At 36.9% G+C, this 14,530-nt stretch overlaps 1 protein-coding gene across 1 annotated transcript in view; it reads right to left on the bottom strand.

The window, feature by feature from the left end:
- Positions 1-491: 491 nt before the first annotated feature.
- The window catches only part of LOC137241881 (uncharacterized), a 38,461-nt gene continuing 24,422 nt past the window's right edge, over positions 492-14,530 (bottom strand). Inside the window, exons 4-6 of the mRNA XM_067769241.1 lie at positions 1,415-1,624; positions 1,135-1,361; positions 492-1,067 (exon numbers count right to left, since the gene is read on the bottom strand). Coding sequence (XP_067625342.1) covers positions 980-1,067; positions 1,135-1,361; positions 1,415-1,624 — 525 coding nt within the window. The 3' untranslated portion in view covers positions 492-979. The remainder of the gene's footprint in view (positions 1,068-1,134; positions 1,362-1,414; positions 1,625-14,530) is intronic.

Raw genomic sequence — 14,530 nt, 5'->3', positions numbered from 1 at the left:
AATTCTATGATAACTTCAATAACTAAATCGAAATAGCAAATTTGAAAGCGAAACGTCACCGGAACCCATGAAAATTTTAAGAGCACAAGTGAGTCCGAAATCCTTTGATAAACGCAAACTGATATTAATACGAGGCACGAGGTAAAACCGGATCCGAAACTTTGTATACTCGAAAGTGAGTACCCCACAAATTTTAAGATCGAAACTGAAACCCATACCTGAACTTAGATGCCTACTGAAGCCACAAATGTGTTCAAACTTTCCATTTCCGGCTTCACTGATAAAGCAAGGCCTAACAATTATCAATTATGTAAAAAACAATAAATGAGTAAATAATATCTAAGTAATTCGTCCTTTAAAAAAAGTTTACGGATTTAATTTTTATTATTTTAAAAAAATATTAATCTACTTACAACTTTATGTGACTAGTAGCTTGGTAATTCTTTACTTCAGCTCTCAACTGCTAAACCTCGTCCTAAAATATGGGGAGAGGCGTTTTGGACCCAGGACGACGAATCTGGAAGAGGAAAATAAAACTTTAACTTCTGTCAAACAAAATTTTCCCTGGTTGGGTCCAACACCAGTTTGGAGACCAAAACTATATCCGCGCAAAACACTTTTACCCACTGTTTTTTTTTTTTGTGGTTAAGACAAATCATCAAAATTACAACAACCACATGAAAATTTTGTTTGAAAATATCTCTGGAAAGAATTAAAATTTTCAATTTCTGCTTTCGGATACGTGGTCCTGGGTCCCAAGCGCGTCTTTTGACATATTTGCCGATATTTTGAGTTGTGAGCTAAAGTAAAGAATTGCCAGTAGCTGAACTGAATGTCAAATTCGATTTTTGAAATTGAAAATTAAACCTCTTGAGGTAATTTCCAATACAGAAAGTCCCAGTTGAAAGCAAGGCTTTGTCGAAATAGCGCTATCACGGTCGCCATGAAATAGGGAACAAACTCGAGGTTTTCTTGCTCGTTACTTCTTTGGCGGCACATTATCTTTGAAAAAACCATTCACATTGCCGGGCGGATCATAATTTGCAACAACCCAACATTTTTCGCCACTAAAATTAAAAAAATTCTGGTTAAAAAAAATCATATAAGGACAATGATAAACAAAACCACACTTACTTCAATGCATATGCCACGCCCACTTGTTTGGTATCACGCCATATAAGCTGAGTAAAATGACCTGTGTATGGATTAAATATTGATTTGGCAAAATCGTATTTAGCAATTTCGTCGTACCACATTTTTACGGGCATTTCTGGCGTCACTTGCTGACCGCTGCTAAAATAAATATTCTCACCAAATTTGCCATCGGGACTATGCTCCATTTTTTGGCGTTTGGCGAGGTCCTTTGAGATGTGATTGGGCATTAAAATTCAAGAACTGGAAGTCAACTTCTTACCTGCGCCCATTTCGCTGCCGTTCCTGTCAACGTTGGATTAATGGTGAGGGGCGGTGTTCCATGCATGGCTCTGTATTTATTATGCATTTCGACGCAAGCTTTTTCATAGTCATTTTGTGCCATTGTTATGGGTATGGGTGGCGGTTGATTGGGATTACCCCCAGGTGGCACCTTTTTTATAATAACGGTGTGTTTTACAGTAGCCATGTTCTTTCATTAAGCGCGATAAGCCAGTTTTAGGGCGCTGAGAGACCTTAATTTGGAGTAAAAACTAGGATTTTTTTATATTATTTTATCGAAAATTGTTTTCAACATGAAAACCTCAAATAGGTATTAGAAAAATTGACAGCATTTATTGAGTGAGTTTTTTTTTAAATTTTTTTTTTTGTTTCGAAGTACTAAAAACAAAACTACACTAGGTTGCACCAAAGCGTGTTAATGAACCAGCAATTTTTAATTATTCAGGGGGTCAATTCCGTAACTATTATGGTTCAATTATATGGTCGGCTCATCTCATCAGCTGATTTTATTTATTTCATTGCATGGCCGAAGGGATTGTCAAAAGGAGATGGCAAACTCCAAATGAAACCAACACATTGGCAACATTTTCTTACACATACAAAAACTGCTAAGTTTTATGTTTTTCCATATAATTCCCACCAACACCAATACACAGATTTTGAAAATTTGAGCAGACATATTTTGTTGCTTTACAGATGAGCCAACAAGAGCCAACCATATAATTGAACCATGGTAACTATGAAAAACTGAAAAATGTACACTTATTAAAAACTCATTTGCACAAAAAATTTATACTTTAAATTTTCATGCGATTCTGTAAAGTATTGTGCAGATTATTTTGTTGAACGAGCGCTGAATGTAAAATTCATATGCCAGTGAGCAAATGTTGATCAAAAGCCATGAAAAGAAAAAAGTTATTCTGCTACAGTGCGTATGAATTTTGAACGTAACAATAGTGTACATTGGCTGTCAAAAAAACTCACGAAGATTTAATCAGTGAGTTTTCTTGTTCACAGTTTTGCTTTACAGAATCAGAATTTCAGAGTTTACACAATTTCTTGTGTACACTTTAAAACTCACAGATAGTAAATAGGGCCCCAGGTTTTGGAATGCGAACCTCAACACATATAGAAATTTTATAAGGTCTCCTAATTTCCTCGTATGCTATTCTTTAATAAAATTTTACACTGGGAACGATGGAAACAACTCAAACATTAAAAGTTTACATGAATACGACACTCTTGTGAGTCATAATTATGGGAGAGCGAGTGCTTCCACCCCCTTAGCCATATGGCTGCCCCGTTTCACACTTTTCTTACATTTTCGACAACTATATTGTATATCTGAAATACAAAGTTTTGAGAACACTTTTAGACGCGTTCCACGGAACTTTGTTTATTGCATAATAAGAAACAGGTGCCAGTGAGATTCGAACGGCCGCACTTTGCATTTTTCATAGCAGCAAGTTCAGCCGCAACAATATATTCTTTACTTAGGTTTAAATAAAAGCATATCATATCAAACTTAAAAGTATGCAGCAAAAAAAAGTAGTACACTTCTAATGTGTAGGTATTACAGTTTTAATGTGACGTTGCCAAATCTGAATCAAATGCAAGCTTAATTTTACAGGGATCATGGGAAAACGAAAATCAACAACTAAGGCATGACGTAGCTGAATGCGTTTATAACCATTTCATCTATCGTAGGATTGCGGGTTCTACTCCAACTTCCGGGAGAAAAGGCTTTGAAGAGATTTAAAATGTATAATCGAAACAGCTGTCGCCTTGTCCGTCCTGATGTCACGTTGTTTAAATTTTTCCCAAATTATTAAATAAATTATAAAATTAAAAATTGCTTGAAATAAATGTTTTCATATATTTAAAGCGATACGGGCAATCCCCGGTTAACTCATATAAGTAGACAACATTTGGTTAATTCGTTGTAGTTCTATAAATAGAACAAAACAACAACAAATACCAAGTTTCTCTAAAACCCGCCTTACAAACATGCATAACTTCAACACATAAGTACATACGAATAATGTGATGTGTGGAAGATAATATATGCGAAAGAAAGCAATTGGGAAAAACTTTACAACAACTAAGGCATGACGTAGCTGAATGCGTTTATAACCATTTCTACTATAGTAGGAGTGCGGGTTCGACTCCCACTCCCGGGAGAAAAGGCTTCGAAGGGATTTACAAGGTATACTCGAAACAGCTGTCGCCTTGTCCGTCTTGATGTCACGTTGTTTACATTTTTCCCAAATTATTAAATAAATTAGAAAATCGTTAAAGTTGACTTTAAAGTGAGGAGTAGTTTATCTGCCCGGTACGTTTATTGATCTTTATTGGGTGGATGAGAAAACGGCCCTAATTAAACCTTGTCTCTCATCCTCATCTGCCCTGTAAATTAAACCTTGGACTTGATGAAGATACGGCAATTTCACATGAAAACTGTAATACTTTCAGATTAAAAGTGTACAACTTTTTTTTGTTGCATACTTTTAAGCTTGACATGATATGCTTCAATTTAAACCTAAGTAGAAATTTTAAAGGGCAGATGAGCTGCCAATAAATTTTTCGCCCGGTAATTTAAAAAGGAATTGAAACCGCCTTACCAACAAGCATACCTTTAACATATAATTACATAAAAAGTATGTAGTGTGTAAAAGAATAAAATATGCAAAGAAAGCAATTGGGAAAAACATTACAACAACTAAGGCATGACGTGGCTGAATGCGTTTGTAGCACTTCAAACATCGTAGGAGTGCGGGTTCAAATCCCACTCCCAGGAGAAAAGGCTTTGAAGAGATTTAAAAGGTATAATCGAAACAGCTGTCGCCTTGTCCGTCCTGATGTCACGCTGTTTAAATTTTTCCCAAATTATTAAATAAATTATAAAGAACTCGAGCAAAGGAAAAATAACCTATAGGCAGGATAAAGTGAGCTCTAAAATTAAAGGCTTGATGAAAAAACGGCCCTTAAAGTCACGAAGTCACGCGAACCATAGAAAGCGCCTAAAGGTATGCCCGCAACTCTGTGGTTGACAAAAAATGTATTTAACTTGTCTTTAAAAGGAAAAACAGCAGTATAAGTTAAATAAAAAAAATCGTGCCACGAAACGTGGGACAGTCCTAATGCTCTATACTATCATAATTACAATTCTTAAATTTATTTTGCCAATTAAATTCTCTTTCTGTTCGCAAGCTAAGAGCACAAAGCGAGGTTTTAATAAGTAGCTTTATGTTGTCTACCTGTAAACATATATTGCACTTATTTTTGTTAGTGCACTTACGTTAAATGCCTACATATTTACAAACACTTAAACGAAAATTGCGTGCATTTAGCTTTACGAACATTTGAGCATACTTTGCTAACACTTGAAGTCGGTCTCTTGACCGGTATGAATGCATACTTAACACGTAATGATAGTGGGCTACTTGGTATCAGTAAGTGCGAAAATATATGCTGTAAGATTTGCTGAACTATTTTGGCAAATGTGGTAAAGTTGTAAAAAAGTTGGATCATATATCAGTGAAAGCAATTGTAGGAAGTGCAGACTGCGGCTTTATGTTCTTATTCTGTCCTCAGGAGATTAATACAATATTATTAATAGGGCTTTATAGTTCGATCGTCTAACACATTCAGTATTTACAAAATGGCAGACCTTACTCAAATATATGCCATTAAGCAAATAAAGAAAAGCGAGCGTGGGAACTCCCGAGTTAAAATATTTGAAAAGATCTAGAGGCTGTTTATCATTTACTTTGAAAGGCTTTTCATAAAGTTATTTTCAAAGAATTTTCTCCGACAGTGCGCTAGTATATTGCAAGTCTCTTGGATAGCGAATACTTCGAAAGATACTCGACCTTAGTCCGAAGGTTATCCGTTATAATAAAATTGTTGAATCTTTTTAAAATAAAAATAAGGATAAAAGCAAAGAAACAGGAAAATAAAAAGAAATATAAAGGCGGCCACCGTGGTGTGATGGTAGCGTGCTCCGCCTACCACACCGTATGCCCTGGGTTCACACCCCGGGCAAAGCAACATCAAAATTTTAGAAATAAGGGTTTCAATTAGAAGAAAATTTTTCTAAGCGGGGTCGCCCCTCGGCAGTGTTTGGTAAGCGCTCCGGGTGTATTTCTGCTATGAAAAGCTCTCAGTGAAAACTCATCTACCTTGCAGATGCCGTTCGGAGTCGGCATAAAACATGTTGGTCCCGTCCGGCCAATTTGTAGGGAAAATTAAGAGGAGCACGACGCAAATTGGAAGAGAAGCTCGGCCTTAGATCTCTTCGGAGGTTATCGCGCCTTACATTTATCTTTATTTAAAGGAAAAAAGAGCATAAAAATAGTGAGAACACGAGAAACAGAAACAAAAAGAAAAAAATTAGAATAAAATAGAAATAAAAAAGTGGAAGAAAAAAGTGAACAAAAAAATTAAATAAACGAAACAAATCATGAGGAAGAGAAAATGAAAGATATAATAGAAAAATAAAAAGAAACAAATAAGGGAGGCTAAGTTCGGTTGTAACCGAACATTACATACTCAGCTGAGAGCTTTCGAGACAAAATAACGGAAAATCACCATATGTGAACGCGTTTTCGAGATATCGACCAAAATGTGGACCAGGGTGACCCAGAACATCATCTGTCGGGTTGCGTTAATTTATTTATAAATTTAATACCGCGATACTATTCCTGCCAAGATTCCAAGGGCTTTTGATTTCGCCCTGCAGACATTTTTCATTTTCTTCTACTTAATATGGAAGATGTCACACACATTTTACAAAGTTTTTTCTGGAGTTATATTTTGCGTCAATAGATCAATACAATTACCATGTTTCATCCCTTTTTTCGTATTTGGTATAGAATTATGGCATTTTTTTCATTTTTCGTAATTTTCGATATCAAAAAAGTGTGCGTGGTCATAGTCGGATTTCGGCTATTATTTATACCAAGATAAAGTGAGTTCAGGTAAGTACGTGAACTAAGTTTAGTAAAGATATATTGATTTTTGCTCAAGTTATCGTGTTATCGGCCGACCGGAAGGACAGATGGTCGACTGTGTATAAAAACTGGGCGTTGCTTCAACCGATTTCGCCCGTTTTCAAAGAAAACAGTTATCGTTATAGAATCTATGCCCTGCCAAATTTCACAAGGATTGGTAAATTTGTATTTGACTTATGGCATTAAAAGTATTCTAGGTAAATTAAATGAAAAAGGGCGGAGCCACTCCCATTTTGAAATTTTCTTTTATTTTTGTATTTTGTTGCACCATATCATTACTGGAATCGAATGTTGACATAATTTACTTATATGCTGTAAAGATATACAATTTTTTGTTAAAATTTGACTTTTAAACATTTTTTTTTAAAATGTGGGCGTGCTCTTCATCCGTTTTTGCAAATTTTTATGTAGCACAATATAGTCATAGTGGTAACGTTCATGCCGAATTTCATCATGATATCTTCAACGACTGCCAAATTACAGCTTGCAAAACTTTTAGACTACCTTCTTCTAAAAGTGAGCGGTGCCACGCCCGTTGTCCAAAATTTTACTAATTTTCTATTCTTCATCATAATGTCAACCCAACTACCAAGTTTCATCGCTTTATCCGTCTTTGGTAATGAATTATCGCATTTTTTCAGTTTTTCGAAATTTTCGATATCGAAAAAGTGGGCGTGATTATAGTCCGTTATCGTTCATTTTAAATAGCGATCTAAGATGAGCGGCCAGAAACCTACGTACCAAATTTCATCAAGATACCTTGAAACTTACTCAAGTTATCGTGTTAACGGTCAGACGGACGGACGGATGGATGGATGGACATGGCTCAATCAAATTTTTTTTCGATACTGATGATTTTGATATATGGAAGTCTATATCTATCTCGAGTCCTTTATACCTGTACAACCAACCGTTATCCAATCAAAGTTAATATACTCTGTGTGCAAAGCACGCTGAGTACAAAAAGGAAAAGGCGACGAGAATGGAAAATTAGTAGAAGAGGGAGAAATAGCAGATGGCTGAGAAAGGATGAAGGAAGGTGATGGACGGAGGTAGAAAGAAGGTGGTGAACTGGCTGCTGGAGAGAAAACTAGAATTATACATTGTTTTGTGTGTATTTTAGAAAAGTTAGGACAGACGACATGTAGCGTGTCGTCTACTTAATTATTATGGCTTATACCAATTTCACACATAAACTTAAAGGGATCACAACTTTGTTTCATGAAATAATACATTTTTCTTCCATAATTTACTACGTCATTAGGGAATATCCGTCAGCAGCCACAAAAAATAGTACGCTGTTAACCAAGAGCCGTTTCCTCCTTAGTTTGAATAAAATGCCTGCACAAATATTCATAGATGTTGCATGATATAGTTAAGAATTCGTTTTTTGTAGGAAACATTGATTTCAATAAGGGGGTGTAGAAAACTAATTATTTCATTAACCCTCTGTGTGAAATCGGTATTAGACGTGTTTGCCCACCTTTTTTATACTCAGTTGAGCAGAGCTCACAGAGTATATTAAGTTTGATTGGATAACGGTTGGTTGTACATATATAAAGGAATCGAGATAGATATAGACTTCCATATATCAAAATAATCAGGATCGAAAAAAAATTTGATTGAGCCATGTCCGTCCGTCCGTCCGTCCGTTAACACGATAACTTGAGTAAATTTTGAGGTATCTTGATGAAATTTGGTATGCACGTTCCTGAGCGCTCATCACAGATCGCTATTTAAAATGAACGATATCGGACTATAACCACGCCCACTTTTTCGATATCGAAAATTTCGAAAAACCGAAAAAGTGCGATAATTCATTACAAAAGACAGATAAAGCGACGAAACTTGGTAGATGGGTTGAGGTTATGACGCAGAATAAAAAATTAGTAAGATTTTGGACAATGGGCGTGGCACCGCCCACTTTAACAAGAAGGTAATTTAAAAGTTTTGCAAGCTGTAATTTGGCAGTCGTTGAAGATATCATGATGAAATTTGGCAAGAACGTTACTACTATTACTATATTTGTGTTAAATAAAAATTAGCAAAATTGGATGAAGAACACGCCCACTTTTTAAAAAAAATTTTTTTAAAATTCAAATTTTAACAAAAAATTTAATATCTTTACTGTATATAAGTAAATTAAGTCAAAATTCAACTCCAGTAATGATATGATGCAACAAAATATAAAAATAAATAAAAATTTCAAAATGGGCGTGGCTACGCCCATTTTCATTTAGTTTGTCTAGAATACTTTTATTGCCATAAGTCGAACAAAAATTTACCAATCCTTCTCAAATTTGGTAGGAGCATAGATTCTATGACGGTAACTGTTCTCTGTGAAAATGGGAGAAATCGGTAGAAGCCACGCCCAGTTTTTATACACAGTCCACCGTCTGTCCTTCCGCTCGACCCTTAACACAATAACTTGAGCAAAATCCGATATATCTTTACTAAACTTAGCCCACGTACTTATCTGAACTCACTTTATCTTGGTATAAAAAATGGCCGAAATCCGACCATAACCACGCCCACTTTATCGATATCGAAAATTACGAAAAATGAAAAAATGCCATAATTCTATACCAAATACGAAAAAAGGGATGAAACATGGTAACTGGATTGGTTTATTGACGCAAAATATAACTTTGGAAAAAACTTTGTAAAATGGGTGTGACACCTACCATATTAAGTAGAAGAAAATGAAAAAGTTCTACAAGGCGAAATCAACAGCCCTTGGACCCTTGGCAGGAATACTGTTAGTGGTATTGCATATATAAATAAATTAACAGTACCCGACAGATGTATTTCTGGATCACCTGGTCAAAATTTGGTCGATATCGCGAGAACGCCTTCACATATATATCTAAGGGCCACTCGCTTTTAAAACCCTCATTAATACCTTTAATTTGATATCCATATCGTACAAACACATACTAGAGTCACCCCTGTCCCACCCTATTGGCGATATCTCGAAAAGGCGTCCACCTATAGACCTAATGCCCACTCCCTCTTAAGATGCCCAGTAACACCTTTCGTTTGATACCCATATCGCACAAACATTCTAGAGTCACCCCTGGCCCACCCTAACGGCGATATCTCGAAAAGGCGTCCACCTATAGACCTAATGTCCACTCCCTCTTAAAATGCTCAGTAACACCTTTCGTTTGATACCCATATCGTACAAACATTCTAGAGTCACCCCTGGCCCACCCTAATGGCGATATCTCGAAAAGGCGTCCACCTATAGACCTAATGCCCACTCCCTCTTAAAATGCTCAGTAACACCTTTCGTTTGATACCCATATCGTACAAACATTCTAGAGTCACACCTGGCCCACCCTAATGGCGATATCTCGAAAAGGCGCCCACCTATAGACCTAATTCCGACTCCCTCTTAAAATGCTCAGTAATACCTTTCGTTTGATATCCATATCGTACAAACATTCTAGAGTCACCCTTGGTCCACCTTTATGGCGATATCTCGAAAAGGCGTCCACCTATAGAACTAAGGATTACTCCCTTTTAAAATACTCATTACCACCTTTCATTTGATACCCATATCGTACAAACACATTCTAGAGTCACCCTGGCCCACCCTAATGGCGATATCTCGAAAAGGCGTCCACCTATACACCTAATGCCCACTCCCTCTTAAAATGCTCAGTAACACCTTTCGTTTGATACCCATATCGTACAAACATTCTAGAGTCACCCTTGGTCCACCTTTATGGCGATATCTCGAAAAGGCGTCCACCTATAGAACTAAGGATTACTCCCTTTTAAAATACTCCTTACCACCTTTCATTTGATACCCATATCGTACAAACACATTCTAGAGTCACCCCTGGCCCACCCTAATGGCGATATCTCGAAAAGGCGTCCACCTATAGACCTAATGCCCACTCCCTCTTAAAATGCTCAGTAACACCTTTCGTTTGATACCCATATCGTACAAACATTCTAGAGTCACCCCTGGCCCACCCTAATGGCGATATCTCGAAAGGGTGTCCACCTATAGACCTAATGCCCACTCCCTCTTAAAATGCTCAGTAACACCTTTCGTTTGATGCCCATATCGTACAAACACATTCTAGAGTCACCCCTGGCCCACCCTAATGACGATATCTCGAAAAGGCGTCCACCTATAGACCTCATGCCCACTCCCTCTTAAAATGCTCAGTAACACCTTTCGTTTGATACCCATATCGTACAAACATTCTAGAGTGTCCCTTGGTCCACCTTTATGGCGATATCTCGAAAAGCGTCCACCTATAGAACTAAGGATTACTCCCTTTTAAAATACTCATTACCATCTTTCATTTGATACCCATATCATACAAACACATTCTAGAGTCACCCCTGGCCCACCCTGATGGCGACATTTCGAAAAGGCGTCCACCTATAGACCTAATGCCCACTCCCTCTTAAAATGCTCAGTAACACTTTTCGTTTGATACCCATATCGTACAAACATTCCAGAGTCACCCCTGGCCCACCCTAATGGCGATATCTCGAAAAGGCGTCCACCTATAGACCTAATGCCCACTCTAAAATGCTCAGCAACACCTTTCATTTGATTCCCATATCGTACAAACACATTCTAGAAACACCCCTGGTCCACCTTTATGGCGATATCTCGAAACGGCGTCCACCTATGGAGCTAAGGATCACTCCTTTTCAAAATACTCATTAACAGCTTTCATTTGATACCCATATCTTACAAACATATTCTAGAGTCACCCCTGGTCCACCTTTATGGCGATTTCTCGAAAAGGCGTTCACCTATAGAACTAAAGCCCATTCCCTTTTAAAATACTCATTACCACCTTTCATTTGATACCCATATCGTACAAACACATTATAGAGTCACCTCTGGTCCACCTTAATGGGGACATCTCGAAAAGGCGTCCACCGATAGACCTAAGGCCCACTCCCTCTTAAAATGCTCAGTAGCACCTTTCATTTGATACCCATATCGTACAAACAAATTATAGAGTCAGCCCTGGTTCACCTTTATGGCGATATCCCTAAATGGCGTCCATACATAGAACTATGGCCTACTCTCTCTTAAAATACTCTTTAATACCTTTCATTTGATACACATGTCATACAACCACATTCCAGGGTTACCCCAGGTTCATTTTCCTTATTTTGTCTCCATAGCTCTCAACTGAGTATGTAATGTTCGGTTACACCCGAACTTAGCCTTCCTTACTTGTTCCTAATGTAGCACCCATACTCAAGATGATATTGTAGGCCACGTCATTTTTTCCTACGTTTCTCAATTATACAGTTATTATGGTAAGCTTGCTTTTGGAAGAAATTAGATCCGTATAAAATAATTGTTGCGTAATACCATTTCCAATCTCTAAAATTCCATGCATAAATATTTTCAGGACTTTATACCCAAAACGCATAATTTTTTATTGATCCATGTACATAGATTTGTGTATAGTTGCAATTAATATGGTCGTGTGGCAATTAAAATGCAAATCAGTCTCTACGCATCCAGCCCTACTAATGAATGAATACTAACGATGGTAATGGTTTACGTTACATAACATCAATTTTCCATGACACTCATTTGCTCTAAGCAATCTGATACACTGGCTCGCTTGTTTCCATATACAAGTATAGTATATTTGTTGCTGGAAATATATGTATGTGTATTTGGGCACTGATAAAAATTTGCAATAAAAACTAAAAGTCCAATGTGCTTAGGGGAATATGTATATATGTGTGTGTGCTGGTGTTATATTATCATAACTCGTTGGCCTTCAAATCAACTTTCTCATTAAAAATAGTAACAGCATCAACACCCATTAGCCGATGGTCTTCAACACAAGAACCACACAACAAGTGTGTAGCTTAGGCGTTTGCTGTTTCCAGTTATTTTCACCCTTTATTATCGAGAAATTTACGCACGAAAATGGGCAGTCGGAATGCCAATTTTATTACCAACTAAACTATGATAATAGAAATTCACGTTTTAAGCAGAAATCAAGTCGCTTGACGGCACAAGCATAGAACAAATATACAGTGACTCGAAACTCTTATCATGTAATGCTATCTTTAACAATATTTCATTTGATAGATTTTTTCAGAATTTGTTTCGAAAACGCTTTATCTGAGAATTCGGGTGTCCTTTAACCGAATTCTAGGACAGAGTGTTTGCCAATTTTTTTTTTTTTAATAGGACGCTTTCAAACTGCAGTCGAGGTAGGGTGATATTCCACACAGCAGTCGATGCACTTCTTTTGCTGAACTTGATTTCCATCCAAATTTTGTTCCGAGTTTCGAGAAACTGAAAGAAGAAGCTAAATGTTATGCAAATAAGAGATGCTGGCTCAAGTAAGTGAGAAAGAAGAAACACTTGCAGACGAGATCGGTATGCTTGAATTGCCTTACAGTGTATTTTAACTCCCAAAGAAGACACATAGACCCCCATTAAGGTCAAAGTTCCTAGGTAATAGTGGTTATCCATCAAAATGGCAGTGCAAAGATAGCCTGGAGTTTGAAAAGATCTTGAGTTTGACGTTTTATGTTGGTTTCAGTTCATACATATAGTTTAAACTTTACAGTGACTATTTGTCACACTATTTTGGGATCACTTCTTGACTATTTTCCGATTAATAAGGTTTTCTTTTTCGATCACATAGATGTTGTTTCGATATTACGGGAAACAATTCTGGACCATTTCGGAATCACTTCATGACTATATTCGTTTTAAATGGCAGCTGTAACGGTCCTTTTTTAATGTTTCCTACAAATTGGTGGGAACAAGGTCTACATGTTTTATGCCACCTCCAAACGGCGCCTGCAAGGCAGATGAATTTTCACGGAGAAGCTTTTCATGGCAAGGAGCGACTCCGATTAGAAAATTTTTTTTTTTTTTTTTTGTTATGGAAAAAACTTGTTTACTTTGTTACATTGCACGGAAGTTGAACTCTAGACCCTTGGTGTGGAAGACGGTGCACGCTACCACCACACCACGGCGGCCGCCAAATATTTAATAATAGGAAACTATTTCGGACTAACATCGGGATTGTTTTTCAAATAATTTGCGAGCTATTTTGTGACGGAATTAAGTCTGGACTCTTCTGGAAGCATTTTGTTACTATATCGGTATGATTTCGGGATGGTTTTCCAAATACTTTCTGGGCTATTTTGGGAATTTTTTTTTTTTTGATAAATTGATTATTTCCGCTATCATGTCGGTGTTGTCACCCTTCCATTACTCTCTCTGCATTATTTCGAGATTAATTTGGGTATCATTACAAAGTGATTATTACGGAACCATTGCGGGAGTATCTCTAGGTCAATGCGAGATTATCACCAGAAACATTGCGGGAGAACTGCTAGACTATTTTCGGATAATTTCGAAATTGTGTACGGGATAATTTCGGAACTATTTCGGTATAATTTCAGGACTATTTTTGGGGTGGTATTACAGTACTTATAGAGACTGTCTTATTGAATTTCAAGTCCATATTTGGATCATAAAAATGGTTTTCGAGATATGGGATGTTATTACAGATCACATTCAATATCATTTCCGATTTTTTTCATGATCACTTCGTCGCTATTTCGGGATCGCGTTAGAACTATCTGCGGATTATCTGAAATCGATTTAGTTATAATTTCCGTAATATTTACAGTTCATTTCAAGATTGTTTGCGAAACCGTTTGGAAATCATAAAGGGCCTATGCACAGGTCAATTCGAGCCTAGTTCAAAATCATTGCGGAAATATCTCACGATCACTTTGTAACTTTGAGATCATTTCAGAAAGAGTTCTAAATAATTTCCGAAATATTTTTGGTGTCATTTCACTTCCTTTTCATTTACCTTACAGAACTGTTCGTGACGTTACTTATGTAGATATTTGCAAACAATATGTGGCTTGAGAGATAATTAAGGGGCTATTTGAGATCATTTTGATATTTGGGTCTTTGTATAATTTCGGAACTGTTTGCGACGCTCTTTCGGGGTTCATATATCAATGGCTTATTCGGTCTAATTTCCGGATTGTGTTGTTATAATTTTGTGACTAAGTGGGAATTGCCTAAAGCAATATTTCAA

This window comes from Eurosta solidaginis, chromosome 2 (genome assembly GCF_040869045.1).
Source record: "Eurosta solidaginis isolate ZX-2024a chromosome 2, ASM4086904v1, whole genome shotgun sequence".
NCBI lineage: Eukaryota > Metazoa > Arthropoda > Insecta > Diptera > Tephritidae > Eurosta > Eurosta solidaginis.
This window is presented reverse-complemented; position numbering and strand designations above follow the sequence as displayed.